The sequence below is a fragment of the Podarcis muralis genome, chromosome 4, assembly GCF_964188315.1.
Source record: "Podarcis muralis chromosome 4, rPodMur119.hap1.1, whole genome shotgun sequence".
Classification (NCBI taxonomy): domain Eukaryota; kingdom Metazoa; phylum Chordata; class Lepidosauria; order Squamata; family Lacertidae; genus Podarcis; species Podarcis muralis.
In genome coordinates, this window is record NC_135658.1 from 23359114 (window position 1) to 23374589 (window position 15476).

General features: G+C 42.3%; 1 protein-coding gene across 1 annotated transcript; it reads left to right on the plus strand.

Annotated features, from left to right (window-relative positions):
• The first annotated feature begins 1291 nt into the window (after positions 1–1291).
• On the plus strand, positions 1292–15259 carry ACAT1 (acetyl-CoA acetyltransferase 1). Its single transcript, XM_028726224.2, has 12 exons — positions 1292–1451; positions 3642–3689; positions 5175–5292; positions 5963–6058; positions 6850–6950; positions 8642–8785; positions 11158–11308; positions 11782–11877; positions 12130–12243; positions 12929–12993; positions 13822–13979; positions 14910–15259. Exons 1-12 carry the CDS (start codon positions 1416–1418, stop codon positions 15028–15030), a joined length of 1248 nt encoding a protein of 415 aa, XP_028582057.2. The 5' UTR covers positions 1292–1415; the 3' UTR covers positions 15031–15259.
• Positions 15260–15476: the final 217 nt, after the last annotated feature.

Here is a 15476-nt window from a genome sequence, read left to right on the forward strand (position 1 = left end):
ACATTTACATAGCTCCACACCTGTCATATAAAAAGAGTTTACAAAAACTTCGGTTTTATTGCCTAATCTTCTTTTACAACCTGTACTACGACTCATTGGAGTCCACAGTGTAATCTTCTGTTTTCTGTATTGCAGCAAATGTCGATAAAACATTAGATCATTTCAGTGTTTTTTAAAACCAAGCTTTTAGGCTGGGTCCAGAAGGCTGGTTCTGACACTCCTGAACATCTCCCCCCCCCCAAAAAAAAAACCAAAAAAACAGGAATTTGATGGTATCCAAGGCAGTGTGAGATGTGTGTGTTTGACTTAATGAGATTTAAGTCCCAAATAAGTATGCCTAAAACTCCACGTGGCATCAGAGTATGCTTGTATACTGATAAGGCTGAAAGTCAGTTTACTGTCACATTGTAAAAATCCAGATTAGAGTAATACCTTTCTTAGGCCAAAGAAAGGTCACAAAATAGTGTGCAAGCTCCCCAGAACTCTTCACCAGGCTAGTTGGGGGGGAGAGTGGTAAGCAAAGCAACTTTATTGCCAGTTCATGTTTGGTTTGTGCACTTTTGTGTAAATTGTTTTTCTCGTTTGGTGCCTCTTTTGTGTGCATGTTGTGCTGAGAACTTGTTTTGCCATTGCACATTTATGGCAGTGGGGAGCAATAGTGAATGCTTCCTCTTCAAGCAAGGTAGCTCAGTCGGTGAAGCACGAGACTCCTAATTTCAGGGTTGTGAGTTTGAGTCCCACGTTGGCTAAAAGATTCCTGCGTTGCAGGGGTTTGGACTAGATGACCCTTGTGGTCCCTTCCAATTCTACGGTTCCATCCCAACCTAAACTGTCTACATCCCTGCCTACTGTGTTCAAAGCACATTCGAAGCACATTCCTTCCCTCAAAGAATTCTGGGCACTGCTACACTTCCCAGACCTACAATGCCCAGCGCCCTTAACAAACTACAATGCCCAGAATTCTCTGAGGGAAGGAATGTCCTTCAAGCGGTTCACTTCGATGCTGGGAACTGCCAAGCCCCTCCCTCTCAACCAAGGATAGTGTGTCTCTTCCTTGCCCTTTCCCCAACCTCTACCCCTTGTCCAATGAGCGCCGCTTATTAATTCCCACGCCCCCTCCCTCGCCAATAGAACTGCTCTCTAATAGCTCCGCCCGCTCCTCTTCAGGCTCCAATAGGATTTCTCCCAATTTTGACGCGCCCTCCCCTCCTCAGACCGGAGGCACAGAATCGAGGGCAGGGGATTAAACGGCGGGTCCGCCCTTGGGTTCCTATTGGCTAGGTCAAGGGGTGGGCGTGCCCTTCTGAAGGTGACGGCGGCGGCTCTCGCGCTGCCTCGGAGGTCCGTTGCTTGAGGCAGCTGAAGGGGTTCTGAGGGCGGCTGCTGGTGCTGCGGAGGCCGGCGCGAGAGCGAAGATGTTGGGCGGGCGGCAGGTGCCGAAGACGCTTCGGGTGAGGAGGGGGAAAACTAGGCCAGGCCGGGGGCGGGTTTGGTTATGGAGGTCCCGCTTTCCCCTGACGGACGACCTGGCCGCCTTCCTTTGTCCTCCGCGCTTCCCCTCAGGGACGGCTGAGTCCCCCTGAGGCGCAGCGGGCTAAGCGGCCAGCCCCGCCTCCTTTCGCCCTTCCCTGCGTCAGCGCCGCGTGCCTCTTAGGCCGGGCCTGCGCGCATGCGCCAGGACGAGCCCACCTGAGGTGGCAGAGTCTTGCTTGTCTGGACGAGCCGAGGAACCCCGTGTTCGAGCGCTCTCCTGTATTTTTTCTCTCCTAATAAATCCTTCCTGAGAAACGCTGATCTTATTGTTGTGGCCCCCGAGTTTTGCTGCCCTTTTTTTTTTTTTAAAAAAAATGTTTTTTAAGGATGTCTCTCTGTGCATAATGTTCCAAAGGTGATTGCCTTCTCCTATACTGAAGTGGTAATCTCCCAAACTCTTGCTACCTTTCAATTCTAACACACACACACACACACACACACACACACACACACAGAGTGTAGTGGGAATCAAGCTGCTGCAAGGTCACATCACTTCCCGTCCACTTCCCCCATGACTGCCTGCTGTAAACCTTTAATGTTGTTAACTGTTGCATTTTAAATAAAAAATAGAGTTTTATTCTGTGGTGGCATTGGCACCTAGGGTCATGGACATTTGCCAGGGCCCACTTGAGAGTCCCATGGACTGCAAGAAAATCAAACCTATCCATTCTGAAGGAAATCAGCCCTGAGTGCTCACTGGAAGTACAGATCGTGAAGCTGAGGCTCCAGTACTTTGGCCACCTCATGAGAAGAGAAGACTCCCTGGAAAAGACCCTGATGTTGGGAAAGATGAAGGGACAACGGAAGATGAGATGGTTGGACAGTGTTCTCCAAACTACCAGCATGAGTTTGACCAAACTGCGGGAGGCAGTGGAAGACAGGAGTGCCTGGTGTGCTCCATGGGGTCACGAAGAGTTGGACACGACTAAATGACTAAACAGCAACAACTCCAGTCCTTGCACAAGCAGACTCTGCAAGTTCGCTTGTGGGAGGCAGAAGCTAATGACTGCAGCAGTATCATTGTCTGGGGACTCAAGTGGCCACAGGTGCTGGAGATGGGAGGCCCACGGAAGACAGCCTGCCCAGCACCCCCAATAATCTGAAGCCAGACCTGCAATTTACATGCTACTGTATCTGTAGGCAGGGCCTAATTCTTGCTCTGTGGTTCCCCTCTTAAAGGTAAAGGAGCTCTCTGGAGCAGAGACAGCCCAATATACTTTGTTGCTTGAAACAAAAAAGCCAATCAGCAGATCAGCTTTCCTCTTTCTGCAAATGAACATGAGGAGGTATGGTCCATCAGAAGATCTCCTGTGTAAAGGGTCATCTACAGGAGAACCTCCTGGTGGAGTTTGCCTTTTTTGGATAAAATCTTCCCTCTATTCTGTTGTCCTCAATGATGCTCAAAATCTGCTGCTATGGTGGTTGTCTCATGGTGTTTATGCATCTAATATCACTCATAAGTTATGTTTGTATCAAGGAGCAATGGCCCCTTTTAAAACAGCACTCCTCTGGAGCGCACATGGAAACTGCTAAAAACAATAAACCTGGATCCTCATCTTTATGTGCGACTGCTTACTGTGGCAAAAGTTATCTAAATAGAGAGGCTAAAACAGAGATTAAAAACTGCTCAGTGTGTCCGTCAGAGTTTGTTAACCTAAGTGGGCTAAAGGTTATAGGAGCAAAAGGGTAAATTACCAAATAACATAGCTCAGCATCACTGACTTGTTTTGCAATAGGATTGTACAATATTCCAATATTGTTTAACTGACAGTTATTTTAAGTATTAGGATTTTTGTAAAGGTATATTGCTTGAAAATTCTTTGCAAAGTTATGACAGTTGTTTTTGCTCTTTTCTGCCTATTCACTTCTGGAAGTATTTCAAAGAGTAGCAAATGCTGCTGCTGCTGCTGCTGCTGCTGCTGCTGCTGCTGCTGCTGCTGCTGCTGCTGCTAAGAATAAGAATAATTCTAAAGTTTCAAAGTACTAAGAAAAACAAACAAGTGTATTTAAGTAGCTTGTTTAAAATATGTTAAATGGAAAAACACAATATTTTTGAATCACTAAACCAGATGTTTTTGCACTTACTGAAAAATAAACTCTTTTTTCAGATGTTAACTTATGCAAGAAGAGGCTACTCATCACAACGTGGCTTAAATGTAAGTATCAATTGTAACAGGACTTCAGGTACTTGCGATGGCAATACCATACTTTGCCCAGCTGTACAAGACCATGTTCTTTCAAACAGCGAGTTGAGATATATTAAGTGGATTAAGGGCCAGAGTAGGTGTGAGGCCAAACATATCACTTCCTGATGTGCCTTTGGTCTTAAATTGCAAATGAAACATATTAGGGGAGGGGGGATTTTTGCCAGGACTATGGTGTGCAGGGTTTTCTAACTCGTTCCTCATCTGCTGTGCTCCTGACAAAAGATGCCTTGCCCACATAGATGCATTTTCATTTTAGGAGGAACTATTGGTACCAATATAAGCTCTCCTGATGGGGCTGATAGTGGCCAAGGGAGGAGAATTTTCACTGGGACCACAGCCTAGGGCAGAGTTTTCCGAACTTCATGTTGGTGACACACTTTTTAGACATGCATCATTTCACAACACAGTAATTCAGTTTTACTAGCAATCCAGAGGTTAAATCAACCCCTTCCCAGCATTCGCGCGACACACCTACACACTGCAGCCCACTAACGTGTCTCTACATATAGTTTGGAAAGCTCTGGCCTAGAGGCTAAGGGTTAAATCGGATTTGCTGCACACCACAGCCTGACAAAACACTCTACCATTCCTCACTTCAATTAGGAATTAAAAAGCAGTGCATTCAGCATCCTATCTAGTCTGGCCCTAAGAATGATACATGTCTATCTATGTGCATACTTGAAAAGGTTACCTTGCTGCACGCATCTGATAAAGTGGGTTCCTATCCAAAAAGTAGTTGTTGTCAAAGTGTGTGCCATAATAAATAGATTCTAGGACGCCATAGAATTTTGTTGTCTCACTGCTGCAAATAACTTGTGTTCTCTTTTGAAATTGTCTAAGTAGACTGCCTATAATTTGGCCTACGTGGGTTGTTACAAAACTTGCAATGTTGTTTCCCCCTCTCAATGTTTTTCAGCCACTAGATAATATTATTTATATTATCATGCTGTCTGATCCACCTACTCACTCCCTGGCAAAAAAAGAATAAGTAGGAAGTTCTCCCATCTGTATGTCTTATTTCCTTTAATTATCAGCAGTTGTACAGCCTTCTTGCTAAGATATAACAACATATTATCATGCCAATCAACTTATTTATTTTTACATTTATATCCTAGCTTTCCTCCAATGAGTTCAAGGTGGTTCTCCATCAGTTTCATCCTTGCAATAACCCTGTGGAGTAGGTTAGGCTGAGAGACTGTGACCCAAGTTCACCCATCAAGTTTCATGGTTAAGGGGACTAGTCTCCCAGGTCCTAGTCTGATACTCTAACCACTACACAACCCATCATACAGGCATAACCAGATGTTTCTGGAGCATACACTTACTTTGATAACTGCTAAGTCTAATCTTCCTAATTAAAACAGAACTTAAGACTTGAGAATATACCTTTCTGTGGGTAACTGTCATAATCGTTGCAATGGTTTTGTTTGTTAGGAAGTAGTAATTGTAAGTGCTGTCCGGACACCCATTGGCTCTTTCCAAGGATCCCTTTCATCACAGCCAGCCACTAAACTTGGTTCCATTGCAATTAAAGGCGCAATTGAAAGAGCAGGTAAGTCTGGACTCTGTTCAGAAGGCTTTGTGGAACAGGGTGGGATGGGGATGGCAGCTAGTGTTTGTTGTAATCACCCATTGCCACTTTGCTATTATGCTGGGACAAGTTAGCCACTAAGTATTCATGCTGTTCTTTAAAGAAATCAATTATGCATGTGCCCAAGGTGTATTTGTAAAGTATGTCATCCTTTTTAAAGCATGTCACACTCGGTCTGCTTTTGAGCAATTCTTAGTCCTCCACTGTCATCACTCTAGTACCCTCTCCCCTGGTTTATTCTCAGTTCTGACGTGGTTCAAGGATGATTTATTGCAAACCTGTCCCACTTTCAGTTTTGGCCGTTTGCATTCAAGTGAATAACCCAGGGACTAAAGCAATGATGACCAAATTTGTACAGCAAACATTGTGCTAAGCTTGCAAAGAAGTACCTGCTCTGCACCACTTTACAAGTGGTTTTGCGTAGAGGTTCTGAGCTAAAGCAGCGAGAGCTGCAATCTAGATGAGCTTTTTAAGGACTTAACTTCGCTCCTCAGTTTTGTCCATAAACAAAAGTTAAGTGGCAGCTTCAGCATCTATTTCATTCTTACCCAGATGTTTCTTTTCTCTCTCATTCTATGAGCATATTATCACTTTATGCTTGGAAAATGCCTTCTCTGATTTTTGCCATTAGGTATCCCTGCACAAGAAGTGAAAGAAGTCTACATGGGCAATGTTATTCAGGCTGGACAAGGACAAGCTCCTGCAAGACAAGCAACCCTTGGTGCAGGTACCAAAACTGTTTTATGGCTCATGACTTCTTAGGGCACAAGTCGTAAATCCAACAATGCATGAGTAGATTTCCTTTCATGCAGTGGGACTTCTTCTCCCCACACCCGCATCTCCTTCAGAGCTCCCTGAATCAGCTTCAGTAGGTCTCCCAAACCTCTAGAGTAGATTCTGAGGGTGTGTAGGGAGCTACGGTGGGGGAGAAGGTGAAGCCTTCTTCACTAGCACTGAGATGACATTGGATACAACCCTCAATGAGTAAGATTCACTGCTAAATTATAAAACAGAGGTGAATAACTGAGGAGTACGATTCACATAATACTCAACAAATTAATCTGAGTTTGAATTTTAATCTGAATCGGCCTTCTGTTTTCTTCAAACTGCCATAATCAGAACTGGAACATTTTTTTGAGTTACCTTTCCTTCTTTTTCTCCTTCTGTACTTTCACGTGAGCTAGTGTCCTTAGCATGTATGGTGGTGGGGAGGTAATATGTTGCCTAATAACATGTTGCTAGTTTTCTGATGTGGTGAAGTCAAAGGATTGAATCCCAAAGATAAAATGTTACGAATGGAAGGGACTACTGGAGATGTCAGGAATGGTCTTTCATCTTTATAGAACTGAGACTAGTATGAGAGGACACTACTAGTTTGAAAAACACATGGTATCAGGAAAGTCAGTGGGATTCTTTGGCATGAGTTCCTTTTTAATTGATTAAAGCAACTTGGTATATTCCACATATGCAGTTGGCTGGAAATTCTTAGTAATTTATTTTTATCTTAATTTGGCTCAGGTTTACCAGTTTCTACTCCTTGCACGACTGTCAACAAAGTTTGTGCCTCTGGAATGAAATCTATTATGCTGGCAGCACAGAGTCTGGCATGTGGGAGCCAGGTAGGAGAGTCAGTATATTCAGAAGTCTTGTAAATATGTGGAAATGTATAATCTCTTAAATAGGCCAATAGCAATAGCAACTGTTTATAAAAGCAAATTTGCTGGAATCCTTCTGTGTGCCTCTGAGAGCTTCTGTTCTTGCAAGATCTTCTTCCTTTAAAAAGGAAGTGTGCCAGAGAGATTTCTTGCCAACTGTACCAACCCACACTGCTTTGATTATTGTGCTGGTATGGCTTCAGTATCTGACTTGTCTATGTTATTTCCTGTAACTTTCCAACAGTTTGACTTCACCCCCGAAGGCACACTCTTGCATTCTCTCCCAATACAGATGGGGGCCAACCAAACTATTAACATTTTATATTAATCTACACAATTTTCTTGGGACATCAAAAGGATATGCAACATGAAGATTAGCATAATCAGTGGGTGGAAAATTAATAACTGTGACTAGCTGAGGATTTTTAGAAATTATTTCATTTATTTATTTAATAAAATTTATACACTGCTTTTGTGTGTGTGTGTGTGTGTGTGTGTGTGTGTGTGTGTATACACATATAAATATACATACCTCAAAGGAAAGGAGACTCCATGGCCCTCCACATTATGTTGGACTAAAATTCCCATTAGCCCAGGCAGCATGGCCAGTGGTCAGGAATAATGGGAGTTGTAGTCCAACAATATTTGAAGGGCTACAGGTTTCCCATTCCAGTGTTGGTTATTGTGTATGTATCCTTTTGATTGTATGATGAATTGCATTGCAACTTTTTGCCTAATGGGAGACTCAAAACATCTTTTAGATCTGAACCAAGCAATTCAAAGGTGTGGGAGAGAAAGTGAAAGATGAAGGAACCTTTTTCAGGGTTTTTATTTTTCTTGCAGAGGTCATAGTGGGCAGGAAAATAAGGGGCTGGCATATTCCCCCCTTATTTTGGGGGGTGGCGTTCTGGGAGAATGGAGATTCTGTTGAGAGAGGGGGAAATCTGCTGTATCCTAGGCCTTTCCAGGGACAATAGTACAGTGGTACCTCGCAAGACGAATGCCTCACAAGACGGAAAACCCGCTAGACGAAAGGGTTTTCCGTTTTGGAGGCGCTTCGCAAGACGAATTTCCCTATGGGCTTGCTTCGCAAGACGACAGCCCATAGGGAAATATCCGGGACAGCGGGGAAGCTGCCTGCCTTCCCGGGAGAGCGGAGAAACACGCTGTGTTTCTCCGCTGTCCCGGACGGCTTTTGAAGGCAGGCGGGGGGAGCAAAGACTTTCGCCCCCCGCCCGCCTTCAGAAGAGGTCCAGGACCTCTTCTGAAGGCTGGCGGGGGGCAAAAGTCTTTGTCCCCCCTGCCTGCCTTCCCAGGGGCTTTTAAATCGCCCCGGACAGCGGAGAAGTCCTCCGCTGTCCCAGGGTTTTTTAAAATGCTAGGGGTGGGAAGAAAAGCCCTTGTCCCCCCCCCCCCAGCCTTCAGAAGAGGTCCAGGGACAGACTGTCCCCGGGCCTGGTCTGAAGGCGGTTTCCCTAGGAACGCATTAATTGATTTTCAATGCATTCCTATGGGAAACCGTGCATCGCAAGACGAAGAGACTTGCGGAACAAATTAATTTCGTCTTGCGAGGCACCACTGTATTGCACTGTTCAGTATTTTGTTTTCATCCTCCTTGTAAGTTGGAAAAAACTGTATATAATTTGTTGAAACAGGATGTGATGGTAGCTGGTGGAATGGAGAGCATGTCTAATGTACCCTACACAATGGTCAGAGGAGCAACGCCTTATGGAGGAGTAAAGCTTGAAGATTTGATTGTAAAAGATGGCTTGACAGATGTTTACAACAAAATTCATATGGTAAATACAGCTTATAATGTCTTGCAAGTTTGGTGGCAGCCTATTTTTGTTGTTCTGTTGTTGTTTTTAAAAGTTCTCTTGGCAAATAGGATGTTCAGATACTTTCCTGATCAAAAGCCTACAATTGTTGAGTTTAGGAGCTACCCCCGCCACCAATGCAATGGCCAATCCAGGAGATCTTTTATTTGTTTAAGCACCATCTGTCCCTGGATAGTGAACTTATGGATATGCAAAATAAAAAATAAAAATAATAGTCTCCACCTAATCTATATCTGCAACTGAGAAAGGAAAGGAACCGAAAACACTCTGTTTGTGCAATTGCACAATATTAGGGTATCATTCATAGAATTTTTTGGTGAAATGTCCTGGAAAATCCAGATGTATGGCAGCCCGTGCTGACAGTGTTAACAAGCCATTTTTTCCTCAGAAATGGCTCTGAAACGTCCAATTTATTTTTGCTCAACCACCTTGGGCAAAACTTTAAAAAGCTCAAATAGGTGAACTGCTTTTGATCAGCTAGAAGCTGTTGCTAGGAGATTCTGGACAAAACGCTGACTGTACAAGCTGATCTAGTCCATACAGACCATAGGATTCTGGCCAGAGTTTACAATCTTGTGAAGGTCATCTGAAAGGTTGAGAACTTTGACCCAGAGAGGAATCTAGAGGGTTTTTTCCAAGTCCACCCACCCCACCCCCAAATTAGTATTTGATAACAACTAGTGTTAACAGCTTTAAACATTCTGTGACTGTTTGTGGTAAAAATTACACACAGATAAAAGTCTGCTTACGTAGTTCAGTTGCTGAATATAAGGTATGGGAACCCTGAGCCATGAGCAGCTAACTGTTGGGAAATCAGGACTACATTCCTGTTTCAAACTTACTTGAGTCCATCTCATGCCTTGTTACACTGCCATTTCTACGGGGAAATACGCTCAGTATATACCGTATTTTTTGCTCTATAGGACTCACCTTTTCCCTCCTAAAAAGTAAGGGGAAATGTGTGTGCGTCTTATGGAGCGAATGCAGGCTGCACAGCTATCCCAGAAGCCAGGACAGCAAGAGGGATTGCTGCTTTCACTGCGCAGCGATCCCTCTTGTTGTTCTGGCTTCTGGGATTCAGAATATTTTTTTTCTTGTTTTCCTCCTCCAAAAACTAGGTGCGTCTTGTGGTCTGGTGCGTCTTATAGAGCGAAAAATACGGTATTACCCCTGCTATGCAAAAATCTCCAAATGAATCCGAACTTCAATATCTAAAATCCCTGGTAGAGGACAGGAATCCTGAGATCACATTAAGGGTAGCCAAATTCTGTGTGATTGCCATAAAACGTAGGGAACAAACTGTGCTATCATAATGATTAAGGCCTTAAATGATAATTTGAGGTTATATTTTAGTGACTAAGTTTTAATTTATATATATTTTAACTGTTGCTGTAACTGTATTGTCCCTGTTATACCTAATTGCAAATTCAAATGTATCCCTATCTGTTTTATGACTTCCTTGATATTGTATGTGGACTGGAACTAGTCTGTGACCGAAATAATAAATTCATTCAGGTCTATTTCTTTCTTAAAAAAAAGATTTAAGCAGATTTAATCCACTTCAGTTGTGCAAACCTAAACTTCCCGGTAAGCAGTTGAATACCCTTTTGCAAACTACCAATAGTCTGGAGATGACACTACTGAATCTAATGGGATTCAGAAATTGTGAATACATACCAAAATCTTATGCCTAAGATATCAGCAATGCTGTTGAATTTAGTGTGACTGGCACTGTGGTGTCTTCAGGCTGGCAGTCTTAGTAAATTAAGAGATGATCTGGTCCATCTCTGGTGTTTCATTTGCATCCAGAGTGAGAAGTCGGGGAAAACAGGATGATACAGGAATCCCCACATGTACATGCAAAATGATTTGATCAGTTTCCTAAGGCTGCAGCCCTGAACAGTTATGTCACTTAGGCTGCAGCCCTACTTGGAAGTAAGTTCCATTTAGCGCAATGGTAGGTTCACCTTTAAATGTGAATACAGTAGAATCAAATTTCTCCCCCATCCCTAGTTATCCCATGACCTTTGCTTAACACTCAGAAACCACAAACGGCCTTGCTTCATGCTGTTTCATTGGAAAAGCTAGCACAGCTTGTTTCAGGCAGCAAACAAACCAAGAAGCTGTGAGTTGCATGGTTTTTTTTGTTTGTTCCCAATGTCTAACAGTCACAAACGAAATGGGCAGTTTCATTTCAGTTGATTTAAATTTATTAATTCATATTCGAGTCCATTAAACTCAAAAGTGGGGATTTTGGCGATAGCACAGCTGATCTACACAAACCTGTCCAGTTTTTAAAATGTCTTTCAGTGATTTCCTGTCTGCCTCCCCAGGGTAATTGCGCAGAGAATACTGCAAAGAAGTTTACTATATCACGGGAAGATCAAGATGCCTATGCCATAAAATCTTACACCAAAAGCAAGGAAGGTTGGGAGTCGGGAGTTTTTGCAAATGAAATTGTCCCAGTTACTATTTCTCAGAAAGGTAGTATAATTTCATATATAATACCTCCCTAGCTTCTGTTTTATGATAAACTATGTACTGAAATGGTATAAAATGTTGTACGCATTCTGGCAAACATAACTTGTCTATGAAATGAAGACTGAACATATTTTGTTTCTTTTTGCTGAAATAGAGACCATTTCTGTTTACACCCCTATTCCCATATTAAGCTTTTTGTGTTTTTTGACCTTCCAAGCTGAGGTTTGAGTTTTCTTTCTGTGTCCCCTCCCCCCCCCCAAAAAAAAGGTTTTGTGGCCTCCTGGGAAGCCTATCTGCCTTTCTTCCCTTTCACAGGAGGCTTAGGGCAGTGATGGAGCAAGAAATGAGACAATGATTTGAAGCATGCTTAACTGCAGCCTTTGCATGTTCTGCTGTTCCTTGTGAAATTAGGGAGTGCCAGCTGTCCAGCCACAAAGAAGTCTGAAATTGTTTAACTAAATAAAGTCTTATTTTAGGGAAACCAGACACAGAGATTAAAGAAGACGAGGAGTACAAGCGTGTTGATTTCAGTAAAGTTCCAAAACTGAAGGCCGTTTTTCAGAAAGAAAACGGTAAGCTCGGAAAAAGTGATGCCTGGTTTTTAATGTAGTAAAAGCTGGCCAGATTGCATTTTTTATTTAAACATACCTGCATTTCCTTCAGTGAAATGGTTTATATGGATGTGTGTTTTGATATAATGCCAGCGTTGTTGAATTTGAATTGCTGTATGTTGTGTGGCCAGTGTTTTGAATATGGATTGACATAGGCTCGAATTTAGGATGTTACTGAGGAATGCACTATATTCACATTGCTGCCTCTTACAGGAACAGTAACTGCTGCCAATGCCAGTACATTGAATGATGGAGCAGCTGCATTAGTACTGATGACTTCAGAAGCAGCCAAAAGGCTGAATGCTAAACCATTGGCTAAAATAGTAGGTAAGAATCTTCTTGACTTTCTAGTGAAATGTTGAGAAATGCTTGATCCTGACAGATAATGGGTTAGACTGACTTTGTTTTAGGTAAGGTAAGGGGACCCCTGACCATTAGGTCCAGTCGTGACCGACTCTGGGGTTGCGGCGCTCATCTCGCTTTATTGGCCGAGGGAGCTGGCATGCAGCTGGCAAAGCAGAGCAGCGCATGGAAACGCCGTTTACCTTCCCGCTGGAGCGGTACCTATTTATCTACTTGCACTTTGACGTGCTTCCAAACTGCTAGGTGGGCAGGAGCTGGGACTGAGGAGCGGGAGCTCACCCCATCGCGGGGCGGGGATTCGAACTGCCGACCTCCTATCGGCAAGTCCTAGGCTCTGTGGTTTAACCCACAGCGCCACCCGCATCCCCGACTTTGTTTTACTTTGTCTTTTATCAGCAGGTTAGGTTGAAAGGACTTTTTAACTGAATGGTGCAGTCATAGCTTGACAATTTGCCAAACTCGAGAGAATTCAGGGGCTTTTGGGATGTCTCAGCTGTTCCTCTAACACTGCCATGCTTACATCTTTTAAAAGCGATAATATCCAGAATTTTGCCAGAGGCTGTAAGCATCTATTGCAGGTACTCTAAATGCTGCTATGTATACCAATAATTACATTTCCCCCTTCTGCTTCACATTTGCTCTTTTGCAGGTTTTGCAGATGCTGCTGTTGATCCTATTGACTTTCCAATTGCACCAGCACATGCAGTTCCTAAGGTAATCATTTTATAGCATTCCCCTACCTTCAAATTAAAAATTTCCTCAAAGCAGGCTCTCTCATATTTATCACAGTACGTCAAACAGCAATACTTATACTTCAGAAGTATTCAGAATATTGGATAATAAGACTTAATGCCAATCAAACATGGAAGGTTTCTTAGTAAGCTTCTGCCAAAACCATAATGCAACTTGCCTCTGAATCTTCTCATTAGGTTTTTTTTCTGTTGGCCTTTGTACTTTTATTTTCCTTTTTGGTGTTCACTACCTACTGATAACAAAGTGGTTTTTTAAAATGGACCTGAAAAGCAAAATATATTTGAGTAAAACGTAAATGTTAGATGACATTTCTCAGCAGCACTGTAAGTAATTTAAGTAGACAATTAAATAGGTGTTACTCCAGTTGCTTTATTGCTTGAAATCTACATTTCACTCTTAGGTTAATGCTGGTATTTTAGCATTGTGAAACACTGAACTAATTAGTTTGTTAATATTGAATTCTGAAGTATCTCACACCTTAGATTTGATTAGAAACTGGTACACATGGATTTCGTAATTCAGGGACTGGGTTTATTTTTTTCTAGAGAAAGTATTTGCTTGAATCCTGACTGCTGTAGGCAGTGATAATTGTTAAATTTTTTTCCACCTGACATGTGGCTTTAAGTCAGTTGAAATGTTTCTCTCTATGGTTGGATGTCTCTTGAACTACAGTCCCAATTGTACCAGTGACCCATTTTATATCTCGAATTAAAACAGAAGGGCAAGAACCCTCAGACCCTGTTGGTGATATATATTACCTTTTATCTATGTGTTTCTGTCTTTTTCCAGATACTTAATCAGACAGGTCTAAAAAAGGAAGATATTAAAATGTGGGAAATTAATGAAGCATTCAGTGTTGTTGTCCTAGCCAACATTAAAATGCTAGATGTTGATCCACAAAAGGTGAACATTCATGGAGGAGCAGTCTCTTTGGGACATCCAATTGGGTAAGTGAAGTAATACATTTGTTTGCACAAGAAGAAGAAATTTGTATCTGACCCTCCCCTCCACAGCAAAGGCAAATAGTTAGTTATTATAGCTTTGGTAACAAGCTATAAATGTAAGAAGGCAGAAAGCATTCCTAGTTCTGATGTGTAAATTTACTTAAGTAAATGCCCCTTGAAACAGCATTTGACATGGTGCATTTGAAGTGCTTGCTCTTGGTACTTTTAAAAATGCCTACTCTTATTTAAACTAAAATTATTAATAGTTTGCAATATTCTAAGTGCCCTGCTTCATAATCCACTAGGAAATAAGATTATGTAATGGTGCAGAGGAAGTATTAGTCCTGTAAAAAATCCAACTTCAAACCATCAACACTCTCCTTAACGTTTATTGTGTTTGGTAGTGTCTTAATCAATTGATGCAGCAGACACAATAGATTTGGAAAATTTTAACCATGATAACTGAAAAAGTTGTCTCTGAGTCTTGGGACCACAGATCAGTGCATCTAGTTTGGGAACAGGATGGCTGGGAAAGACCTAAGACAATGAAGAGTTGTTGCTAAACTGGCCAGTTCTGCATTAGACAGACCCATAGAAAAGTTTATTTTGGATACTTCTTCCCTATTGATTCCATTCCCACGTCCTCTTTTCCCACATCTCTTGCCTCCCTTCCCTCTTTGCATAGTTCCATCCTAACTCACCCTCCAGGATGCTCAGTGGTGCATGGTTGTCATAGATTAGCACATGTGTGAGACAGGTCTGTCACAAACGACTTACCTCTAGTGCTACTGTCTTATGCTTCAGCTAGATATTATTTAGCACTATGCTGATTCTAAGGCACAGGCTGAAAAAGCTGATTTATAAGGTCAAGCGCTAACCTTTTTGCCAATCTATACAACTCAAAACTTAACTAGGGTGCTTTTTCTGTTTTAGGATGTCTGGAGCAAGAATTGTTGTTCACATGGCTCATGCATTGAAGCAAGGAGAGTATGGCCTTGCTGGAATCTGTAATGGAGGTGGCGGCGCATCTGCGATACTAATCCAGAAACTGTAGACTCTGATGTCAAGCCTTAAGGCTCAACTGTCAAATGGCTGTTACAACTATTTATGGAATTGCAGCGCAGACCCCCCCCCCAAAAGCTCAGTCTATCATTGTTTTTAAAAAAACACAACTAATTTTTTTTTTACTATACCTCCAGTGCAAGTGGTTTTTTTTATACCATAGGGACTATAAAATGTGGGTTAAACTTCAATCAAAGACAATAAAGACTAAGTATAGTGGCTGGCTACTGTGGAAGTTTCATTATGTTTTATAGTTTATTTTTAAAAATGGCTGTCACAAATCCCTGCTCAAACTTACCTTGGCATTCAGTCTATTTCCTCGTGCCCTAAGGAACGTACAGTCCTCTAAGTTATGAAAGACTTTTTTTTTGTCTTTTGGCTTGGATAAGACAGTGCCTGCACAGCCCGTGTCCAAGCCCCTCCTTTACCTGCCCCCTA